Raw genomic sequence first — 16951 nt, forward strand, 5'->3', positions numbered from 1 at the left:
GTGTGCATGAGTGTGTGTAGCCAATGCGCGCGTTTCACGTATGAACGTTTCTTCAGGGCACTCCTCAAAGAAACAAATAAGGTTAGTTTGGCAAGATCTATCCTTCATAAATCCATGCTGACTATTGCTAATTATTTTGTTTTCCATTAGGTATTCCTGAATATTATCCCGTACTAAACCTTCAAGTAGTTTCCCTACTATTGAAGTCAGGCTTACAGGTCTGTAATTCCCCGGTTGTGATCTAGCTCCTTTTTTAAATATAGGCACCACATCTGCTTTACGCCAATCTTGTGGTACTGAGCCTGTGGAAATGGAGTCCTTGAATATTAAATATAATGGTTTTGCTATTACTGAGCTTAACTCCTTGAGAAATCTTGGATGTATGCCATCGGGGCAGGTGCCTTATTTACTTTAATTTTTTCATGTCGCTTATGAACTTCTTCCTCAGTTAACCAATTGTTCATTAATATGGAGGTTGGGGCTTCCTCCTGCGGCACTACTATTGAACTTGATTCTTCCCCGGTAAACACAGAGGCAAAGAATTTGTTTAATATCTCAGCTTTTTCCTTATCTCCAATAATCTGCCTACCCATCTCACACTGAAAGGGTCCTCCACTTTCTTTTCTCATTTTTTTGTTATTAAGGTACTTAAAGAACTTTTTAGGTTTGACCTTACTTTCTATTGCAATCCTTTTTTCATTATCCATTTTTGCTAATTTGATTGCCCTTTTGCAATTTTTGTTACATTCCTTATAATTCTGATACGATGTCTCTGTCCTTTCTGACTTAAAGAATCTAAACACCTTCCTCTTCTTGTATTGTATTGTATTGTATGTCTTTATTTATATAGCGCCATTAGTGTACATAGCGCTTCACAGTAGTAATACATGTGGTAATCAAATAAATAACAGATACTATAAATAACAGATCATGGGAATAAGTGCTTTAGACATAAAAGTAACATTTCGGAAGAGGAGTCCCTGCCCCGAGGAGCTTACAGTCTAATTGGTAGGTAGGGAGAACGTACAGAGACAGTAGGAGGGAGTTCTGGTAAGTGCGTCTGCAGGGGGCCAAGCATTATGTATCGTGTTTAGAATATCCACAGTGCTATTCATATGCTTCTTTAAGCAAGTGTGTCTTAAGGTGGGTCTTAAAGGTGGATAGAGAGGGTGCTAGTCGGGTACTGAGGGGAAGGGCATTCCAGAGGTGTGGGGCAGTCAGTGAAAAAGGTTTAAGGCGGGAGAGGGCTTTAGATCAAAAGGGGGTAGAAAGAAGACATCCTTGAGAAGAACGCAAGAGTCTGGATGGTGCATACCGAGAAATTAGGGATGAGATGTAAGGAGGGGCATGTCCATTTCCTCCCCTACCTGTTTATTTAGCCACATTGGTTTTGACTTATTTCTTTTATACTTGTTACCCAAGGGTATACACTGATAAATGGGCAGTCTTTAAAACATTGTTAAAAAAGCACACTTATCTTCTACATTTTTCCCTGCAAAAACATCATCCCATTGTATTAGACCTCAGTTTATTCAAATCTGCCTTTCTAAAGTTTAAGGTCTTTGTTGAACCCAAGTAATCTGTTTTTTTGATAATTTATTTCAAATGAGACCATGTTATGATCACTGTTACCCAAATGTTCCAGGACTTGAATATTTGTTATTACTTCTACATTGTTTGATATGACTAAATCCAGAACTGCCCCTCTCCTGGTTGGTTCCTCAATAATTTGGGTCATATAATTGTCTTTAAGCACCCCCAAAAACCTGTTTCCTTTTATTGTAACGCTAATCTCATTGCCCCAGTCTATGTCTGGATAATTAAAATCCCCCATTATGCAAACATGACCCAGTTTTGATGCCTTCTCCATTTGCAAAAGTATTTTAGCTTCCTCAATCTCACAGATATTTGGTGGTTTATAGCATATTCCCACAAACATTTTCTTTATACTTTTACCTCCACTGCTAATTTCTATCCACAAAGTCTCTACATTTTCATCATTCCCTTCATAGACATCATCCCTTATAATAGGTTTTAGATCCAGTTTAACATATAAACATACTCCACCTCCCCTTCTATTTGTTCGATCCTTCCGAAAAAGGGAATAACCCTCTAAATTAACTGTCCAGTCATGAGTTTCATCCCACCATGTTTCAGTAAGGGTACTGTGTTTAAGGGTACTTTCTCACACGTGCCCAGTAGACCCAGAAGTCCAGTGATTGATTCTAAGTCACTTTCCAATGTATCTGATTTTCTCACTACTGAAACCCAGCTACCCACATCACTGACTAGCAGTTTCATTATCAGAATTTCGCACTAGTAAACATACCTATTTCTGATTTTGTCATGACAAGTACCCCTGTTAGGGCCCTTGCAGTTTTGGATAAGATTCTTTTTTTCTTCTAAGGTTTCTGCTATTAAGAGTTTCACCGGTCCCAACTTACTGCTTATTAACTCTCTAACTTCCCCAGTACCCGTCACTGATTCCCAGGCACCAGCTCCTGACGCTAGTTCTCCTCCTACCAGTGCCCCTGCAGTGCCAGATGTCCTTGTTACAGACTCTGAGCTTCCTACTCCAGACATTGGCTTCCCCCCCTCCACTGCCCCGGCACTGCCTGTTTCTCAAGTTCCAGATATTAAAGCTCCAGAGCCTATTCCTAGTCACTCCTATGACAAGTATGATGCCCTTGGAGTTCATTGCAGCACGTAGTCAGCCCCATGCGGTTGTTCTAATCTCTGCAAAGACCAGCATACCTTCCCCGGACTCTGGTGCCATATCTGAAGTAACCCTTGCCGCGCTCCAAATCCCCAGTGCGGGAGGGCAGTTTCTTTTCACTGACCATTCGGTGGTCCCTGAAGTACCCCAGAATGACTTTAAGTATGGGGTTTCTCTCCCTATTGTCTCTAGAACTTTACATGCTGCCTTGTACTTTGTGATCTCCACTCCCCAGACAATACTATCCCTCACTGAGGGTTCTACAGTATTTGGGAGCTCCACTGCTGATTGCTTCTCTGCCGCTGCGAACTCATGGTTCTCTCTCGGAACCTTCTGCAGTACCTATTGTTTCACCTGTGTTGGAAATCCCCTGTTCGTACCCCAAGATTTCGGTCCATAGACCTGGTTTACCGCTCGCCTTGTCATCTATCATACCTATACTTGGCACTTCCCGGAAAATCGTTGGAGGAAAGGATCCTCTCAAAATCCTACGTGCAAACTTCAGCAAAAACTTTGCCTTCCCGGAGGGTCTCCCTGTTATACCCGATCAATTATCGGTGCCTCTTGGCCCGCACTCTGGTACGATTACTAGGGACAGGGCACCCAGCTGGGGTACCTCTGCCGTTTCTATTCTGGAAACCCTCCTTCTCCACAGCTCTGGATTTACAAGCCATTTCGCGTGGCGAGCCCCATACCAAAAATGTCTGTGCCACCACTCTCATATCCTAGAACAGGACTCGCCAATGAACTGCTCGTTTTCGGATCCCCTTCTCGCCTAAAGCACTTTAGGAACAACTCAATGTCTCCGAGACCAATAGATGGCCCTGTCTGGCCGCAGTTCTCACCAGGCGGTGGGGGTACGCAAAGGAGTGCCCACGAGTCGCTGGACCACGACTCTTCCCCCAATCCTAGACAGTACAGGAACAATTCCAGGTCCCCCAACTCTGAGTGGTCATGTTCGCCCGGAGGTCTAACCTGAAGGGGGGGGTACTGTGAGGAATCCACTCCTGGCTTTTCTCGTAGCCTTAAAGGTGCTGTTCTCACTAAATTCCCTCTTTGCAATCAACAGCAGCTGTGCGGGCTATCACTGCAACCTAGCCTTGTACTCAGTCATTGGAGCAGTGCCCTCACACCCTCCTCCTGAGATTGGCCCGCTGGCCTTTAAGTACTGCATTCCCACTATCCCTCTCTGCCGAGCATAATCCTTCTCTGGACATTAGTGTCTCTGCCACAAGCCGTCTGGCTTGTCTCCTTGTGTACTAACCTCTAATTATCGTTAGTAGTTCCAGAGGCCTGCTGCTATTCTTCATGCAGAGGCCTGTGTTTCCTGAGTATCCTGAGGCCTGCTGCTACTCTCCATGCAGAGGCCTGTTCCTGACTCCTGTGCTGAAGCGTTGTTTAGCCAGCACAGGTTCCTGGTACCTGCTGCATTCTCCCCTAACAGAGGTTACCCTTCGTTTCCTGAGGCCTGCTGCTATTCTCCACGCAGAGGCCTGCTTTGGACTTCTGTGCTGAAGCGTTGGGTTTCCCCGACGCTGCCCCGCGGTGTACTTCGGCCAGCCTGCTGTCTCCCCCTGCTGAGACCGGCATCATGGGCCGAGCCCGCTCCTCGCGCAGAGGCCACTCCCTCGCTCACGCTCCTAAGCTGAAGCGGGGAACTCCTGGCTTTCTCTTGCCGAACTCCTGCTTGAATAACGACGATGCTGTCTTCTCCAATCCTGACCCTGCTATGTACGACTACGAACTGCGCACTCCGGATCAGTCTGCGCGGACTAAGGTCGGTGATTTTATAACCCCACCTCAGCCCCGCGGTCCGGTTCCGGTTTGTGGCGAGCACAAGCGTAACAGTCACCCACCCAGTCAGTCAGTCACCCAAGTCACCCACACTCCCAGTCACCCAACAGGGAGTCAGACAGGGGGCAGGCAGTCACCCACCCAGGCAGGCAGTCACCCACCCAGGCAGGCAGTCACCCACCCAGGCAGCCAGTCACCCACCCACCCAGGCAGGCAGTCACCCACCCAGACAGGCAGTCACCCACCCAGGCAGGCAGTCGCCCACCCAGGCAGGCAGTCACCCACCCAGGCAGGCAGTCGCCCACCCAGGCAGGCAGTCACCCACCCAGGCTGTCAGTCACCGACCCAGGCAGTCAGCCACCCAGGCAATAAGTCATCCACCCACGCAGTCAGTCTCCAATCCTGACCCTGCTATGTACGACTACGAACTGCGCACTCCGGATCAGTCTGCGCGGACTAAGGTCGTGATTATATAACCCCACCTCAGCCCCGCGGTCCGGTCCCGGTTTGTGGCGAGCACAAGCGTAACAGTCACCCACCCAGTCAGTCACCCAAGTCACCCACGCTCCCAGTCACCCAACAGGGAGTCAGACAGGGGGCAGGCAGTCACCCACCCAGGCAGGCAATCACCCACCCAGGCAGGCAGTCACCCACCCAGGCAGGCAGTCACCCACCCAGGCAGGCAGTCATCCAGGCAGGCAGTCACCCGCCCAGACAGGCAGTCGCCCACCCAGACAGGCAGTCGCCCACCCAGACAGGCAGTCGCCCACCCAGACAGGCAGTCGCCCACACAGACAGTCAGTCACCCACCCAGGCAGTCATCCACCCATGCAGTCAGTCACCCACCCAGTCAGTCATCCACCCAGGCAGTCAGTCACCCACCCTGGCAGTCAGTCAGTCAGTCACCCAGGCAGTCAGTCACCCACCCACGCAGTCAGTCACCCACCCACGCAGTCAGTCACCCACCCACGCAGTCAGTCACCCACCCACGCAGTCAGTCACCCACCCAGGCAGTCAGTCACCCACGCACCCAGGCAGTTAGTCACCCACACACCCAGGCAGTCAGTCAGTCACCCACCCAGGCAGTCAGTCAGTCACCCAACCAGGCAGTCAGTCAGTCACCCACCCAGGCAGGCACCCAGGCAGTCAGTCAGGCACCCACACAGGCAGTCAGTCAGTCATCCACCCAGGCAGTCAGTCACCCACCCAGGCAGTCAGTCAGTCACCCAACCAGGCAGTCAGTCAGTCACCCACCCAGGCAGGCACCCAGGCAGTCAGTCAGGCACCCACACAGGCAGTCAGTCAGTCATCCACCCAGGCAGTCAGTCACCCACCCAGGCAGTCAGTCACCCGCCTACCAAGGTAGTCAGTCACCCGCCACGTGCCTTCCATCTCCCCTCCGAAACAAGCCCCACCGCCTGACAATTGAAGGCTCCACCTCCGGCCGGTGGAAGGATCCACCCCCTCCCCCCCCATGACAGGTTGAAGCGCGGGACGGTTGAAGGCTCCCCTGGCCGGTTGAAGCGCGGGCACATTGAATGCCCCCCCTGCGGGCTACTTAAACCCCCCCCCAGGCCCATAATTAATGTATGTATGTATGTATGTCTTTATTTATATAGCGCCATTAATGTACATAGTGCTTCACAGTAGTAATACATGTGGTAATCGAATAAATAACAGATAATATAAATAACAGATCATGGGAATAAGTGCTTTAGACATAAACATAACATTAAGGAAGAGGAGTCCCTGCCCCGAGGAGCTTACAATCTAATTGGTAGGTAGGGAAAACGTACAGAGACAGTAGGAGGGAGTTCTGGTAAGTGCGTCTGCAGGGGGCCAAGCTTTATGTATCATGTGTTCAGAATGCTCACAGTGCTATTCGTATGCTTCTTTAAGCAAGTGTGTCTTAAGGTGAGTCTTAAAGGTGGATAGAGAGGGTGCTAGTCGGGTACTGAGGGGAAGGGCATTCCAGAGGTGTGGGGCAGTCAGTGAAAAAGGTTTAAGGCGGGAGAGGGCTTTAGATAAAAAGGGGGTAGAAAGAAGACATCCTTGAGCAGAACGCAAGAGTCGGGATGGTGCATAGCGACAAATTAGGGCTGAGATGTAAGGAGGGGCAGAAGAGTGTAAAGCTTTAAAAGTGAGGAGAAGAATGGAGTGTGAGATGCGGGATTTGATTGGAAGCCAGGAGAGGAATTTCAGGAGGGGAGATGCTGAGACATATCTAGGAAAGAGTAGAGTGATTCTGGCAGCAGCATTTAGGATAGATTGTAGGGGAGACAGGTGAGAGGCAGGAAGGCCGGACAGCAGGAGGTTACAGTAATCAAGACGGGAGAGAATGAGGGCCTGAGTCAGAGTTTTAGCAGTCGAGCAACAGAGGAAAGGGCGTATCTTTGTTATATTGCGGAGGAAAAAGCGACAAGTTTTAGAAATGTTTTGAATGTGAGGGGCGAATGTGAGAGTGCAGTCGAGTGTGACCTCTAGGCAGCGTGCTTGGGCTACTGGGTGAATGATCGTAGTTCCAACAGTAATGTGGAAGGAAGTAGTAGGGCCAGGTTTGGGAGGAAGTATGAGGAGCTCTGTTTTAGCCATGTTGAGTTTAAGGCGACGGAGGGCCATCCAGGATGATATAGCAGAGAGACATTCAGAAACTTTGGTCTGTATAGCAGGTGTAAGGTCGGGTGTTGAAAAGTATATTTGTGTGTCGTCAGCATAGAGGTGATATTTAAACCCAAAAGATGTTATTAGGTCACCTAGAGAGAGTGTGTACAGAGAAAAGAGAAGAGGTCCCTGGACAGAGCACTGGGGTACCCCCACAGAGAGCTCAATAGAGGAGGAGGAGGTGTTAGCAGAAGAGACACTGAAAGTACGATGGGAGAGGTAGGATGAGATCCAGGATAGAGCTTTGTTCCGAATACCAAGAGTATGGAGAATGTGAAGGAGAAGAGGGTGATCCACAGTATCAAATGCTGCAGAGAGGTCGAGTAATATGAGCAGAGTGTAGTGACCTCTGTCTTTGGCAGCATGGAGGTCGTCAGTTATTTTAGTGAGGGCTGTTTCCGTGGAGTGAGCAGCGCGGAAGCCAGATTGTAGAGGGTCTAGGAGAGAATAGGTGTTGAGAAAATGGAGCAAGCGAGAGAATACAAGACGTTCAAGGAGTTTAGAGGCAAAAGGCAGGAGGGAGACAGGTCGATAGTTAGAAAGACAGGTAGGGTCAAGCTTGCTGTTTTTGAGTAATGGTATGACTGTTGCATGTTTGAAGGAGGATGGAAAGGTTCCAGAGCAGAGGGAGGAGTTAAAAATGTGTGTGAGCATAGGGATTATAGTAGGAGCAAGAGGTTTTAGGAGATGGGAGGGAATGGGGTCAAGAGGGCAAGTGGTAGAGGGAGAAGAGGCGATCAACAGTGACACATCCTCCTCTGAGACAGTGGAAAAAGAGTCAAGGAAGGCAGGAGGAGAGTTAGGAAGAGGTGTAGGATGGGGGGAAGAAACAGAGGGGATGTTCTGACGTATGGATTCCACCTTTTCCTTAAAATAGTCAGCAAAGTCCTGAGCAGAGATGGAGGAAGGAGAGGCAGCTGAGGGTGGTTTGAGTAGAGTATCAAAGACAGAGAACAGTCGGTGTGGGTTAGACTTGTGCATGTTGATTAATGCAGAAAAGTAGGCTTGTTTAGCTTGCGAGAGGGCAGAGTTGAAACAGGATAGCATAAATTTGTAGTGAAGGAAGTCTGCGAGAGTGTGAGACTTCCTCCAGAGGCGTTCAGAGGAACGAGTGGAGGAACGCAGCATGCGTGTGTGGGAATTTAGCCAGGGTCTAGGGTTAGAAGGGCGAGTGCGGCAGAGAGAACGTGGGGCATGTAGATCAAGAGAGGAGGACAAGACAGAGTTGTAGTTCCTGACCAGGTTGTCGGGATCTGTAGCAGAGCTGAGAGAGGAGAGGGAGGAGCGTAAAGTGGACTCAAAGTCAGGTAAGTGAATAGAGCGCAGGTTTCTGCAGAACCGTGGTGTAGATGGAGGTGGAGAAGGGGAGAAGCGAGATAGAGAGAATGAGATGAGATGATGGTCAGAGAGAGGAAAAGGGGAAATGGAGAAATCGGAGAGAGAGAAGTTCTTAGTGAAAACCAGGTCTAAGTAGTGGCCATCCTTGTGGGTGCTGGCTGCAGTCCACTGTTGAAGGCCAAAAGAAGAGGTTAGAGAAAGAAAGCGGGAAACCCAAGGGAGAGAGGGGTCATCAATGTGGCAATTGAAGTCCCCAAGGAGAAGAACAGGGGAGTCTGAGGAGAGGAAGAAAGAGAGCCAGGATTCAAAGTGAGAGAGAAAGGCAGAAGGGGGATGAGTAGAGGTAGGTGGGCGATAGATGACCGCCACATGAACAGGGAGAGGAGAGAAAATCTGGACAGTGTGAGCCTCAAAGGAGGGAAAAGCAAGAGAGGTAGGAATAGGAAGGGTTCGGTAACGACAGAGAGAAGAGAGCAGGAGCCCCACGCCTCCACCCCTGCCATCAGTGCGCGGAGTGTGGGAGAAGGAAAGGCCACCATCGGAGAGGGCAGCTTCCAGAGCAGAGTCAGACTGAGTGAGCCAGGTCTCAGTTATAGCAAATAGGAGCAGAGAGTGAGAGAGAAAGAAGTCATGTATAGAGAGGAACTTGTTAGAAAGGGAGCGAGCATTCCAAAGAGCACAGGACAAAGCGAGAGAGGAGGGAGGGTGGCAGGGGATGGGTATGAGGTTGGAGGGGTTGACACTAGAAGGAGTAGAAGTTGCATGTGGGAGGCGAGGACGAGAGCAAGTTGAAATAAGACAGGGACCAGGATTGGGAGAGATATCCCCAGAAGCAAGGAGGAGAAGCATGGATAGAAAAAGGATGTGTGAGGATGATTTGTAGGGGTGTTTTTTAGTGCAGGGGATATAGCTGCCCATACTTAACCCTCCCAGGCCCATTCGTAAACCCCCCCAGGCCCATACGTAACCCCCCCAGGCCCATACTTAACCCCCCCAGGCCCATACGTAACCCCCCCAGGCCCATACTTAACCCCCCCAGGCCCATACTTAACCCCCCCCAGGCCCATACTTAACCCCCCCCAGGCCCATACTTAACCCCCCCAGGCCCATACGTAACCCCCCCAGGTCCATACGTAACCACCCCAGGCCCATACGTAACCCCCCCAGGCCCATGTTTAACCCCCCCAGGTCCATACTGAACCCCCCACCCCCCCCCCCCAGGTCCATACTGAATCCCCCCAGGCCTTTTGTCACATTGGATGTAGCATTGGGTATCTTTGTCTTTTGTTGAAAATATTAAAATAAACAGATTGCATTGTAATGTTTTTTTTCGTATTCCAATAAGAAGAAAATAGTTAAGTAAAAGTTGCGCTCGCATTTTTTTTCCTGTGGTAGGTGCGCTTTGATTTGGGGTTTTTCTTTTATTTGTCCTGGGCCCCATGGTTTTTGTTGGCAGCCCTGATTAGGGGGAGTGGGGGTCTTTTATATGTATTGGGGGGAGTGAGGGTCTTGTTATATGTTTTGGGGAGTGTGGGGGTCTTTTTATATGTTTTGGGGGGAGTGGGGGTCTTTTTATATATATTGGGAGGGAGTGGGGGCTTCTTTATATGTCTTGGGGTTTTTTTTATATGCGTTGGAGGGGTTTATATGCATTGGGGCTTTTTATATATGCATTGTTTTTTTTATATATGCATTTTAAAAAATATATATTTATTGTGTTTTTTTTAAAATATGTGACGGCGGGCTTTTTTATATGTATTTGGGAGGTGGGGTTTTTTTTGTATGTATTTTGGGGATGCAGATTTTTTTGTATGTATTTGGGGTGGGCAGTTTTTTGCTTTGGGGTGTTTTTTTTTGGTATATATTTTGTGGGGGGATTATTTGAGGGGGGAGGGAATTGAGTGAGAGTGGTGTAATTGACGGAAAGGGGAGAGGGGGGAGAGGGAGTGAGGAAAAGAGGGAGTAGGGGAGAGAAATACATGTGCAATGGGGGGTGGGGGGGAAGGAAGGGGGCCCTGCTCCTTGCATTTGTCCTGGGCCCCAAGATTTCTTATGGCGGCCCTGTTCAATGGAGTGATTACTAGAAAATGACTGAGCAAACCTTTTCTGCTTTAGCAATATGGTTCCCATCTAATGAGCCAATTCAGAAGATCCTTAATATAAGTTTTCCTAATCATTAGTGTAAATAAAAATATGATGGTTAAATCATACCTTACTGTGATTGTACACTTATCCAGATCCTGTAAAATACATATTTCAGGGTCTGGATGTGAGTAACACCACCTTTCGCTCTGACCTAACTAATATAACATTACATTCCTCATGAACTATTATGGAGCTCTGTTGGTATGCGTTGTTGGAGGGAACACCTCTTTTGCATATTATTAGCACTAATATCTGTTATAGTAACAAGAGGACTGGTTACGGCTGAAAACAGCACTTAACACATCGTTACTGAGCTTTGGCGATCCCCGTTAACTGAAGTCATTAATAGACCTATGAGGATCTAACCCATGTGGCCAATCTACAGTATCAACGGACAGATGAACCTGTTTTGATGCACTACACTAATTTTACTCCAATTTTGTTCCAACATTGCGCCGTATGTACCAAACTTGTTGCTTCAGATTCTAACATAAGGCACAGAGTTTTAAATAAGGAAGCTAACATCATTTTATATCTGGCAGATGTTTTAATTCAAATTAAAAGAAAAGTGACGCACAGATTTGAATCTGTGAACCATGTACAATAACTCCTTCTTTTCACACGACTCAAAAAACAAACTGGTGCACATGGCTCAAAAACTGTTAAAAAAAATCCCTTATACATTGGTGCAAATAGGCACAATGCAAAAATTTAAATTTTCTCCAATTACACGGCAAAATTTCCTTAGTACATACAGGCATACCCCGCATTAACGTGCGCAATGGGACCGGAGCATGTATGTAAAGCGAAAATGTACTTAAAGTGAAGCACTACCTTTTCCCACTTATCGATGCATGTACTGTACTGCAATCGTTATATACGTGCATAACTGATGTAAATAACGCATTTGTAACAGGCTCTATAGTCTCCCCACTTGCGCACAGCTTCGGTACAGGCAGGGAGCCGGTATTGCTGTTCAGAACGTGATGACAGGAGCATGCGTGAGCTTCCATTTGCATATTGGGCGATATGTACTTACTCGCGAGTGTACTTAAAGTGAGTGTACTTAAAGCGAGGTATGCCTGTACTAACTTATGTTTACATTATTAATAGATTTGTGTTTTAACTTTTTAAGAATTACAGTACCTAAAATTATTATTGCGGTGATCAGTATATACATACTGCATATAGTGTATTTTTCTTAATGTATTAAATAGAAATAATGTATAAACATTTGTATATTTTAAATCTTTCCGTGTATAAATTATATTTTTTACTTTTATGTACAGTTTATAACATTACAATAAAATACATCAACAACCATTTAGAATTTGTTATCTGAATTTCGTTCCTAGATTAAAATAACTGATGAGCTCCCATAGAAAATCATATTTTAAAAAACCACACTGATTTTTAGTATTATACATTGGTTAATGGAATAGAGCATAAAGTGTTACAGGAACAGTCTTATTTTGATGATAACTGAGTTACACATTGCTCTTATTGGAGTCGGTAGATTTGAGTCCCCTGTCCCTCCCTCTAGGTACAGATCGCAGACCTAGACAAGATGATGTCACTCTACAGCCCATCACGACCTCTCTGGTACACTCGTGCGCAGGCTCCTGTCCTCATCCTCGGAGGATTTCCCAACTACAAAATCATACTCATGACCAACAAAGAGTTTGAAGAGTTCATGCCCATTGAAGTACAAAGCCTCCTCTTCCACACATGTGGAAAATGATAATACACTGTGTTTCTAGATCTGCAAGCATTCACGTGCAAAGGGACACATTTCTATTGTAGCATCAAAATGTATCTTCTGATCAGTGGCGTAGCTAGACATGGGCCCCCGGGCAAAAACAATTTCAGGGCCCCATTAATATTAATACTGCCTGAATTTTTTTTTTCTTCCTCCCCCATCCTCTCTCTCACATCATCCCTCCTCATCATCTCTCCCCCTGCCCATCATATTCATCTCTCCCTCTCCTCATCTCTTCCCCTCCTCATCATCTCTCCCCCTCATCCTCCTCCTCATCATCATCTCTCCCCTCCTCCACATCTCTCCTCCCCATCATCTTCCTCATCTCTCCCCCCTTCACCATCATCATCATCATCACCTCTCCCCGACCATCACCTCTCACCCTACCATCATCACCTCTCCCCCAACCATAATCACCTCTCTATCTCCCCCCACCATCATTACCTCTCTGTCCCCCCCCCACCATCATCACCTCTCCCCCCTTGCCTACCTGTGCGTGGTCCAGCGTTAAACAGAGGAGCCGTCTGAGAAATCAGCAGCTCTTAGACCTCGTTCAGGGTGCCAGAGGCAGGAGTTGGAGGGAGGGCGTTCGGGAGGGAGGGCGGCAGTCTGCTGGGCGATGTGTGTTCATCCCCAGCAGACGTTTACAGGAGTTGAGAAGGGGGCGGGGCTACAGACGTGAGGTTAGGGATTGAGGCTGCAGTCTTGAAATCATTCTCAAGAATGATTTCATTGGCTGCCGAGGTCCCAGTGACGCTGCTGCAGCTTCAAAAAACGATTTTTTTGTTTGTTGAAACTGTAGCCAGTGTCAACTCCGGGCTTCGGAGACAGGGCAGCTGCTACCCTGACAACCAGTATTCAATTTGAATACTTTGTGTCCCACGGCAGCTCGCACGGCAGCACGCCCTCCCTCCGAAGCCTGCACCCTGAACGAGGCCTTACACAGCAGAGCAGGAAAGCAAGCGAGGAGCGTGCTCTAGTGGTGTAACCCGGAAGTCTTTTTTACTTCCGGTGTCTGCTGCCAGAGCGCGCTCCTCTCCTGCTTTCCTGCTCTGCTGTGTCACAGCTACTGATTTCTCTGGCGGCTTCTGTTTAATGTCGGGCCCGCCACCACCACCACCAGGGGTGGGGGGAGAGCAGGCCCCCCCAAGAACACGGGCCCCCGAGCTTTGCCCGGGCTATAGCTACGCCCCTGCTTCTGATGTAATGGGGAATAAAGCTGCATCATACAGAGAACTTTTGGCTAATGTATCAATGCGGATAATTCTTGATTTAGGAAAATGTTATGAGGGTTATTCATTAAAGTGCGATGGCGCCAGTTGAGCACTACTGTCAACACGGAAACACCAGTTGTACTGAAGTCAATGGTAGTTTCTACACGGTAGTGCTCAACCAGCACCATGACACTTTAATAAATAACCACCTATAAATGTAACATTTACACTTTGAAAGGAAAGAGAGTGAATGGATATGAGACATGCAAAAATGCAATGGGGTCTATGTATCAACGTAGAGAAAAGTGTGTTTAGATGCACTGCTCCAGTTTTTGGAGCAGAGCTGCAGCATATGTGAAGGATTTTATTTAACAAATAAAAGAGAAAAGGTGTCCCAGAGACGCAGACTGTGATACATCTCGTCATAATCGGCGCACTATGTAACTCCTCCTACTGACACTTCCCATGGAACAAGCTAGGGCAGGCAGAGAAAAATGAGACTAAAATGTTTCGATCCATAGGTGCAGGGAGATAATGCACCGGTTTTGCTCTAAAATTGTCTTGATACATAGACCCCAAGGAATTGATATAGTGCAACATGAAAATATTGAAGGCAGATAGATATAAAGATGACTACTTGTATTTGATACTTTCTAGCTGGGGAAGCAACAAGCGCTTTATTTCTAAAATATGTACAAATATGGATGCTATCTGTTGGTAGTAAATCTTAGCAGTTGTTTTTACATATCAGAACCGCATTCTCTTATGTTTAGTATATGGTGTTGTAATAATAATAATACAAAAGTATATGTCAATATTTAGTGTATGCCACTGTAATAATAATAGTATTTATAGAATATATATGGCAAAGTTTAGTGTATGTCAATGTAAAAATAATAGTGTATATGGCAGTGTTGAGTGTATGGCACATAATAATAGTGTTTAGTGTATGTCACTGTAAATGAACCAGTTGCGCTGTGCTCACCTTTCCCCACATTCTGTGCCACTAGGTGGCCATCGACAGCTGCTGGATGGGAACCCTGAGCTGCCCTCAGCATGAGTTTTCCTCCACCATCTTCAATGCCATTGCCACAGAGAGCACACTCTTCATCCGCCAGAACCAGCTTGTCTACTACTTCACTGGGAATTACTCCATCCTGCCCTTGAAGGTGCCCCCCTCCAGTGAGTTACCCACGCAAGACCCTTTCTCTGGAAGTGTTCATTCCCATTTAGTTGATTGGGCTGAAATTGTTCAAAATAAGCGTAGGCAACTTCACAACATATTGAAAGGTGCTGAAGACTTTAAGGGTAGATAATGCTCACACTTTGCCCTTTATAAAAAAGTCATGTATTTGAAATGGTTTTCCATAGGTAACCCCAACATGAGATCCAATTGTAGAGGAATGCCATCAGTTTTTAATAACTAAGTTCATTCGAGTTCCTATAAAACTAGAGAGAAACTGGAAGGAAATACTATAACAGTGTTTGTACAACTAATTGTGAAGTATTATGTTGTTTTTTTCCACTATCACTCCCATGCTATTTGAATTTAATGTATCATATTTTATGAACAATACACTAAAAACACATGATATGTTGTGTTACCATGTGGTACCCTTCAGGTTAGTCCAGTGACTCCCAAACCTCTCCTAATGGACTCCTAGCCACACCAGATGAATGAGGCTCTGAGATGAGGGTTGGAAACAACTGGGTTAGTTTGAGGCACTGTTAGTCTATCATAATTTGCGGTGCTGTATAAAATAAATGATTGTGAGTATAATTTGATCACTGCTGATTTGTAACTGGAAGCATTGGGCTAAGGAAGAAAAGGTATAGGCAGATGGAGTAAGTTCCTTGGATCTTCCCTTGTATCTACCCAAAGTACAAAATCTCATACTCTATTTGCTCTCATCACATCTGCTGAAAAAGCTGTTTCTTGTTTTGCTGGCTCCAACCTCTTCACATCTAGTCTGTTCCATTCAGCTCTCTGGACTCGGGTTCTGAACAACGTGTGTGTGGAGAAGATCCTTCCTGTCCTCTTCCCCAGCCATGGGAAGGAGCATGTGTTGGCGCTGGGAGGGGGCTGGCAGAAAGGCGAAATTTTTCTAGGAACCATTGAAGGTAGAAGGGACATGTAAAGGGAGGATTAGTGAAAAAAGAGGAGCAAAAAGCACATCAGAAAAAGTGCAATCGGAGTTATTCAGTAAACTGATAGTGCCAATCGGGGCTCTATAGCAGTTTAATGAATAACTCTCAGCTCAAACACAACATTGGTTTAAATAAAAACATAATAAATATGACATTACAGTATAACGGCAAAGTATGATTGAAAAACAAAATTTAAGGGTAAATTTCCACCTTCATCATTTTTTTTGCAATCTTTTAATCTACATAATTAAAAAAACAATATTTGGTGAAGGGCTAATTTCGCCAGTTTCGTATTATTTGGGTGGAGCTAATAAGGTTGCTAATAAGGTCCCCCATTATAAATAAAAACAGACAACTGTTTCAAAAGCGTTAAGAATAATTTTATAATACTCATCTCAACCCCATCTTCCAAATTTCACTAACTTTTAAAATGCTCACAGCTGTCTAATATTTGTTTAAAAAAAAGGTGCCAATTACACCCCTTAAACATGTCCTATGGACAAAAAAATGGATCAAATGATCAGATTTGCAAGGAATTTTTTAATTGCCAACAACAGAAAACTCTTCTACTTACTATTCAGCCTCTAAGGGGAAATCGGGCACTGTGTATCTACTGTAATTTATTAGGCAAGTGTTTATTTTATTCTTACTCTATTTTTCAGATGGAAAAGTATCGTTCTCTGAGACTCTCAAAGGGAACAAGCAAAAGCTTTGCCAATTTTTGAAATGTAAGTGTTTTTGGAATTTCTACAAGTTACTAACAAACACAACAAAAGAAAGGGATTTTTAAAGTAAGGTCTGTAAAACCGTGGGATCCACTGTCCTCGGAGACTGTGATAGCAGATAAGGAGGTTCGTTTAAGAAACAATTGAATATCTTTTTAACCAGACATTAAACACATTTATGGTGAGTAAAAAAAGTGATAAAAACCCTCCACCGTACAGTACAGGCATACCCCGCTTTAAGTACACTCACTTTAAGTACACTCGCGAGTAAGTACATATCGCCCAATAGGCAAACGGCAGCTCACGCATGCGCCTGTCATCACGTCCTGAACAGCAATACCGGCTCCCTACCTGTACCGAAGCTGTGCACAAGCAGGGAGACTATAGAGCCTGTTACACATGCCTTATTTACATCAGTTATGCACATATTTAACGATAGCAGTACAGTACA

The 16951-nt window shown here is 46.1% G+C and overlaps 1 protein-coding gene across 3 annotated transcripts in view; it reads left to right on the forward strand.

Annotated features, from left to right (window-relative positions):
- LOC142498620 (cation channel sperm-associated auxiliary subunit gamma-like) overlaps positions 1-16666 on the forward strand; it is a 39463-nt gene extending 22797 nt beyond the window's left edge. The window contains exons 6-9 of one of the 3 annotated variants that reach the window (XM_075606841.1): positions 12198-12359; positions 14638-14809; positions 15611-15748; positions 16438-16665. In XM_075606841.1, coding sequence (XP_075462956.1) covers positions 12198-12359; positions 14638-14809; positions 15611-15748; positions 16438-16565 — 600 coding nt within the window. In that variant the 3' untranslated portion in view covers positions 16566-16665. Of the gene's footprint in view, positions 1-12197; positions 12360-14637; positions 14810-15610; positions 15749-16437 lie in introns of all 3 variants that reach the window. The other 2 variants (XM_075606840.1, XM_075606842.1) reach the window with 2 other exon arrangements.
- The last annotated feature ends 285 nt before the right edge of the window (positions 16667-16951 follow it).

The sequence above is a fragment of the Ascaphus truei genome, chromosome 7 (assembly GCF_040206685.1).
Source record: "Ascaphus truei isolate aAscTru1 chromosome 7, aAscTru1.hap1, whole genome shotgun sequence".
Classification (NCBI taxonomy): Eukaryota; Metazoa; Chordata; class Amphibia; order Anura; family Ascaphidae; genus Ascaphus; species Ascaphus truei.